Source organism: Rhinoraja longicauda, unplaced genomic scaffold (genome assembly GCF_053455715.1).
Source record: "Rhinoraja longicauda isolate Sanriku21f unplaced genomic scaffold, sRhiLon1.1 Scf002511, whole genome shotgun sequence".
In the NCBI taxonomy this organism is placed as follows: Eukaryota; Metazoa; Chordata; class Chondrichthyes; order Rajiformes; family Arhynchobatidae; genus Rhinoraja; species Rhinoraja longicauda.
This window is the reverse complement of record NW_027603724.1, coordinates 2,875-10,673: the sequence shown is the minus strand read 5'-3', so window position 1 is coordinate 10,673 and position 7,799 is coordinate 2,875. Positions and strand designations below refer to the sequence as shown.

The 7,799-nt window shown below is 29.8% G+C and overlaps 1 protein-coding gene across 1 annotated transcript; it reads right to left on the bottom strand.

Moving 5' to 3' along the window:
• Positions 1–3,665: 3,665 nt before the first annotated feature.
• On the bottom strand, positions 3,666–4,493 carry LOC144591865 (putative CTP synthase). Its single transcript, XM_078395874.1, has one exon. The coding sequence runs from the start codon at positions 4,491–4,493 to the stop codon at positions 3,666–3,668; it is 828 nt and encodes a 275-aa protein (XP_078252000.1).
• Positions 4,494–7,799: the final 3,306 nt, after the last annotated feature.

The window sequence follows — 7,799 nt, the reverse complement described above, 5'->3', positions numbered from 1 at the left end:
ATTGGATGGTTTCCTGTAGCTATTGCATATTGTTCAGCAGGTAATCCAAAAGAATCTCACCCCATTGGTTGAAAGACTGAATAACCTACCATTTTCTTATATCTAGCATATATATCTGAACTAAGATATCCCTTAATATGTCCTATATGTAATCCAGCTCCTGAAGGGTATGGAAACATATTTAACAAATAAAATTTAGGTTTTTTAAGTTCATCAACAAAGTAATAAGTCTTCCATTCTTTTCATTTGTTTAGTCACTTTTTTTCTAACTCTCTGAATTGCATATAGAGGGTGTGTTAGTTAATGGACAGATACCATGATTATTTTTAGGAAATGCAATTACATCTCTAATGCTATTGGTGTTTAGGAATAGGCTAATTAGTCTATCAAGACCAATAGCAATGCCGCAATGAGGAGGTACACCATATTCAAAAGCTTCTAAGAACCAGTTTAATTTCTTTAAATCAACATGTCCTAATATTTCAAAAGCTTTTTTTATTTGTTCTAAAGAAGTAATTCTCTCAGATCCCGAAGCTATCTCTATCCCGTTTAAAACCAAGTCATATCCTTGAGATAGCTCAGAAGTGCCTATTTTATTAGTTTGTGAGGCGGTAAAGGGGTGATGTGTGCTCTCTCATTTATCATTTTTTCTTTCAAAAAGGGGTCAATCAATAATTCAGACAAAATAAAACCCTTTCTTAATTAATTTTAGTTTTTCACCTAAGTAATCTCTGTATTCAGAGAGAGCAATATCTGAATCTGAGAAAAATAATATTTTAGTACTGTTTTGTTCATTTATCTCTACAGTTCTAATTAATAAAAATTCTTTTAATTCTATTCCCTTTAGGAGATTTTTATCTATCAAAAAACCTCTCTTATTCTCATATTTTTCTATTAATAAACCATTTCTTAAGTCTGGACTATCAGTTCCATATTTATTTAGAGATTCCTTATAAGTTATAGAAGTAAAGTAAAAGGATATTGAATTCCCAAACAAATCAGAGATTAATTTAGTGATCAGTTCTTCTATTAATGCAAAAATATCTTCTTTGGTTTTATAAGACACCTCTAAATCTAATTGAGTGAATTCATACTGTCTATCAGACCTTAAATCTTCATTTCTAAAAGATTTAGATATTTGGAAGTAATTCTCTATCCCCCCTATCATTAATAGTTGTTTATATAGTTGGGGTGATTGAGAGAGCAAAAAACATTTAGTTATTTTGTTTTTAAGTAATATAGGAACTTTAAAAGAATTAGCACCCTCTAAAGTTAGAGCAGAAAATAGAGGAGTATCTATCTCAATAAAACTTGTTCTAACCAAATAATCCCTTAAGTAATTAGATACTTTTGCTCTAAAAATTAAATTGTTCTTAAAGCTAGTTCTCAAATGTAAATATCTGTATTTCAGATAAGTGGGTTCTAAAGAAGGGTTAGTGCTTTCTATCTCAAATGGTAAGTTTTTGGTTGCATGACTAAGAACCTTAAAACATTTAACTCTCATCTCCAAATGGGAAAATGGTGATTGTTCATTAGGCTCTTGTTGAGGGTTCTTTAATAGAACCTTTCCCATAATTAATAAACAACTCTCTTTATTAATTTGTGAAATTTCATGAATTAATTCATCATAAAAAACCAATTGTAAAACACCTGAACAATCAGATATTTTTCCAAAAAATATATGTTTTAATTTTTTTTTTTTTCTTAAGAAACCAGCTATTACATTGTCTTGTTCTAATAGAAGATCCTTAATTAAAACTCTATTCTTAAGATTTAAATCTATTACAGACACAGCTTAATGTTCTCAACTATTGAGTTTGTGGTCAAAGGTATTTTGTTCTGTGTCCCATCAGGAGAGACAAATATGATAAGGCCTTCTTTCTTCTCTTCATTCCCATAAATAAGGTTGATAGAAGAAGAAGTTCTATTGGCTTGTTTTAGATGGTGTTTTAATTTGGTGATCTCTCAATTGGTAATGATTATAAATTCTCTCCTTAAAACCAAGACTATAGAGAATAAATCTATATCAAACCCAATTAAAGAAGAAAGGTAAATAATTGTTTTTTTCTTAGGAGTAATAGTTGTGTGTTGTAATAACCTCTCTATACCTATAGCAAACCCAGTTGAAGGAACTGACATCTTCTTATTGGAGATATCATCAAATAATTCATCATACCTACCACCACCTATTACACTCAACCCTTCTTTTTCTCACTCGAAAACTAATCCAGTGTAATAACTTAATCCTCTAACCAAATAAGGATCTCAAACAAACTCAATACCTAACTTGGGTAGATTCTCATTTAAAAAATTCATATCTTTTTTATTTATATGTTGTAATAATGTAGGAGCCTCTCTCATAATCTCTAAATGAGCATCCTCTTTCTCGTCCAATATCCTAATAGGATTAGTTTCAATTCTTGCTTTAGATTTTTCTGATAATAAATTTTTATGTTTAAAAAAATAATCTCTTAAATCTTTTGATCATTTCTCTCTTAATTCCGAACTAGCTAAATAATTTATTTTTAATTTAAGAGAGAGATCAAAAATTTTATTTATCTCATTTGATAAAACCAACAACTCTAAGTCGTGAACCGAATTATTAGAACCTATTATCTCTATCCCAAACTGAATAAACTCCCTATATCTTCCAAATTGAGGTCTTTCGTGTCTGAACATGCTACCTAAATAAAAGATTTTTAAAGGTAATGGTTCTGTATTTAATAGTTTTTTATAGAGAACAGACCTAACTATACCTGCTGTCCCTTCAGGTCTTAATGTATATTTACCGGTCTCAAATAATTCTTTATTCTCACTATTCTTAAAAATTTCTGAATATTCTAAATGGGGAGTTTTTAATTCTTTATAACCAAAATTAATAGCTATACTAACTATCTTTTCAATAGTTTGTTCGTAAGGTAACAATTCTTGATCATAAAGATCTTTTGTCCCTCTGGGTGGGTTCATATTTTAAGTTATAAAGACTTTAAAAAGCAAATAAATAAAGGTTCTATTTTTCCAATTTTAGTGAAAAATTCGGGGTGATATTGTGAGGCAAAAAAGAACGGATGGTTTTTAATACTAATTAGTTCTACTATTTCACCACTAAAACCCAAAAATTCAAACTCAGAATTTTTAAAATCATCTAAGTATTTGGTATTAAAAATATATCTATGTCTATGCCTTCTCTCAATGATCTCATCATAAAATTCAGTATTAGTTTTGATAGTCTTAGAGCCTAATCTCATTGTTTTTTTAACAAATATTGGGTGTTTAGTTTCTGGTTCTATCTCTTCAGAATGTCCATTAATACCTAAAACATTTCTAGCATATTCAACACAAGCTAATTGCATGCCAAAACAAATTCCTAAGAATGGTATCTTGTTTTCCCTACAGAATTGGATAGCTAATAATTTATTTTCAACACCTCTAGCCCCAAAACCATGAGGAACACAAATACCATCATAGTTCTTTAAGATTGATATATCTAAGTTTTTGCTTGAATCTATTAGATCAATAGTTAGATCTATAGATAGTTCATAAGAAGCTAATTTAAAAGATTCAAGAATAGATAAATAAGAATCAGGGAGTGAGGCATATTTACCTACCAATACAATCTTTTTAAAACTCTTTTTAGGTTGTCTTATTTTAGTAGTAAATTCATTTCAGACAGACATATCCCCCTTCTTATTTTTCAAATTTAATAATTCTTCTATTTTTCTATGAATCTTCTGTGAATATAAGGATTCTGGTAAGAAATAAATATTTTCTTGGTGTGATGAAGTAAAGATGTTTGAGGGTGAGAGTGAAGTGTTTTGAGAGATCTTATCAATAACACAACTTTTAAGGTTATTTTGACTTCTTAAGATGAGAATATCTGGTGTAATACCTAACTTTCTCAATGTTTTGATTGAGTGTTGGGTGGGTTTTGTTTTTAACTCTTTAGTGGTTTCTAAAAAAACTATTGGTGAGATATGAATGAATAAAACATTATCAAAACCATAATTCAGCTTTAGTTTTGAAAGTGTCTCTATAAAAGAGAGTGATTCAATATCACCAACAGTCCCCCCAACCTCAATAAACAACAAATCTAAATCATCCCCCAATAACTTCTTGATAGAATCCCTGATCTCATTAGTTACATGAGGAACAATTTGAACAGTTTCGCCTTCATATTTACCAGCCCTTTCCTTTTTTAATAGAGAGTTATAAATCTTACCAGCTGTTACAGAAGAGGAACCTGTTAGTTCACAACCTAAGAATCTTTCATAATGCCCTAAATCAAGATCAGTCTCAACCCCATCATTAGTAACAAACACTTCTCCATGCTGATCAGGAGATAGAGTGTTAGCATCAACATTTAAATAAGGATCTAATTTTAAGACCGAGACTGTATATCCTATTTCTTTGAATATACAGCCTATACTGGAAGTGATTAACCCTTTACCCAATGAGGAATATACTCCTCCTGTAATAGCAACTATTTTTGTCATAATATATTTCTAATTTGAACACTATTCATTTGTTAAATGAAAAGATCAATCATAAATCTTAATTAATTCCCCTTTTTGGGCACCTAATTTAATTAATTTTTCACGTATTTTCATACTCTTAAGTTTTTGATTTAATCTCAATGAATTATCGATAGTGGTTCTGGGTATTTTGGCTATCCAATACTTTAAGTTTGGATGTTCAACAATTCATACATCTTTTTCTTTATAAATATCTAATTTCTCTTCTATTGGGTCTGAAAACACTAATACCTCCTCCTCTTTAGGTAACAGTTTTTTTTTTGGTCTTTTAAATATATTCATTAAGAGTTCATTTAAGTTTTCTCCTGTTATTGTTGAGATAGTAAATATCTTGAAAGGTGTTACTAGTTTCAATTCAAAAATAACTCTCTCAACTTTTTCTTTAGATAACAGATCAATCTTATTCAAAACAACAACTCTCTCTTTGCTTAGTTCGGCATTTTCATACCGTTCAACTTCCAGCTCAATATCCAAAAAGTCTTGTATAGGATTTTTAGCTCCTATATCAACTATATGTATTAATCAAGAACACCTACTTAAATGTTTTAAAAAGTCATGGCCCAACCCATAACCTTCAGATGAACCCTTAATTAAGCCAGGTATATCAGCAAAAACAAGATTTTTATTATCGAAATTAACTTTTCCTAATACAGGTATTAATGTGGTAAAGGGGAAGCTAGCTACTTTAGGTTTGGCATTAGAAACTAGGGTTAAGAAAGAAGATTTGCCGGCATTGGGTAGTCCTAATAGGCCTACATCTGCAATGCATCTTAATTCCATTAAAATATCTTGTTCAATCCCCAAATCTCCTTTCTCAAATAGAGTGGGGGCTGGATTCTTATTCGATTTAAAAGAAAAATTACCCCTCCCACCTTTACCACCCAAACACAACAAATAAGGTTCAGTATTAAGAATCTCAACAATAAATTCATGTTCTTTAGAAAAGATAATAGTTCCTAAAGGGACCTCTATATATCTATCAGTACCATCTCTCCCAGTAGCAGCTTTATTAGCTCCAGGGAAACCTGATTGGGCTGCTATTCTTTTTAAATGTCTTAAATGAAATAAACTATTTAAATTTTCATTACCAACTATATAAACACTACCACCCCTGCCCCCATTACCCCCAAAAGGGCCTCCAAACTCTATATGACTCTCTCTCCTCCATGCCACTATACCACTACCACCATTACCAGAGATACACTTAATATATATAGAGCTACAGAACTTCATTAATAAAACTTATAAATGAAAAAGTGAATTAGTGAATTAATAAAAAAAGATAAAGAGATACAAATATATTTGTGTGGTCCAACAGTATACGACCACATACATATTGGCAATCTAAGATCTATTATTATTTTTGATTTCCTAATCAGATATTTTATTTATAAAAAGAAAAACTATTTATTTGTTCAAAACATTACTGATATAGATGACAAGATAATTGAAAAAGCTTTGAAAGAAAACATAAAAGAGATTGAAGTATCCGAAAGATATATTGAATTATTTATGACCAATTTAAAAAATATGAATACCATCTTACCCCACCATATGCCTAAAGTCTCTCAACATATAAAACAAATTATTGAAGATATCTCCACTATCGTTAAAAACAATAGTGCCTATCAAATCAAAGGAGATATCTTATTTAATTGTTCTGACTGAAAAGAATATGGGGTAATCTCTAAACAAAATATAAATTCTTTAGAAAACAAGAGAGATATTGTTGGACTAGAAAAAAAGAATATTCATGATTTTGTTTTATGAAAAGAGAAGGAAAAAGGTATGTCTTGAGATAGTCCATGATCAATAGGAAGACCTGGGTGACATACTGAATGCTTTTCCTTAATTAAGAGATATTGCCCTGACTTAGATATTCATGGAGGGGGAATAGACTTAAAATTTCCACATCATGAAAATGAGAATATTCAATATTTTTCTATTAAAAAAAGGGGGATCTCCAAATTTTGATTACATGTAGGACATGTAAATTGAAATTCTAAAAAGATATCCAAATCATCCAATAATGTCTTTTTAGTTAAAGATTTAATTAAAGAATACTCCCCCAACTTATTGAGATATTTATTTTTAACTAATCATTATTCCAAGCCTTTGAATATAGATTTGGAGATATTAGAGAGATTGAACAACGAAAAATTAAGTTTTGAGGTCACTATTAGAAGAGCATTCTCTACCTCATTTCTAAACAATATACCTTCTGTATTAAATGAAAATTTAATTAGAGATAGATATTCTAATCTAATAGAGAATGATCTTGATTTACCTAACCTTCTAACTCTTTTACATAACCTAAAAAATCAGATAAATATAAAAATAAAAAATATATTATTGCCAGATAAGTCTTTTAATAAAGAGTTAAATGACTTAATATTCATTTGAGATATATTAGGTTTCCAACTGCCAAGATCATTAGAAAAATTAGAGAAAAAGATGCTATCTGACTGAAAACAAGAAATTGAATTTAAAAACTATAGTAAGAGTGATAAATTGAGAGAAATATTAATTTCTAAATATCTTTTGTAATGAAACTAGCAGGTAGAAGAAATGTTCTTGAATTAATCAAACATGAAAGTTTATGAAAAAGAGTTGAAGAAGTATTAATCTGTCCAACCCAGAAAGAAATACAAGATATATGTGAAAAAAAGAAAATCCTTTTACTATTAAACCAAAAGAATGATTTAAAAAAACTGAGTGTAAGAATAAGTATCAGTTTGCCTTAGCCTATATCAAGGACAAACAACCAATGGACATTAACACCCTCTTAAGAAAGACTAATAGTCAAGAGAGGGCTATGGTATTGATGCTTGATAGAATACAAGATCCTCATAATTTTGGGGCTATTTTGAGAACAGCTGCAGCTGCAGGAGTTGATTGTGTAATTATTCAAAAAAGAGAACAATGCCCCCTTAATTACACTACCCTTAAAGTCTCTCAAGGATATGGATTGCAAGTACAAATTATTGAGGTAAATAATTTGAACCAAACCTCAGATATATTTAAAAAAAATGGTTATTGGGTTTATGCTTCAGCTTTATCTGAGAGAGCTAAGGACTATAAAGAGATAGAGTATCATCCAAAATCAGTCTTAATTATAGGGAGTGAAGGTAATGGTATTAGCCATCTTTTATTAAACAACTCAGACTTTCAGATAAAGATACCTCTAAAAGATGGTGTTGATTCTTTAAATGTCTCTGTTGCTTTAGGTATATTGTTATTTAAGTAGATAACTCTCCTAAGTGGTAT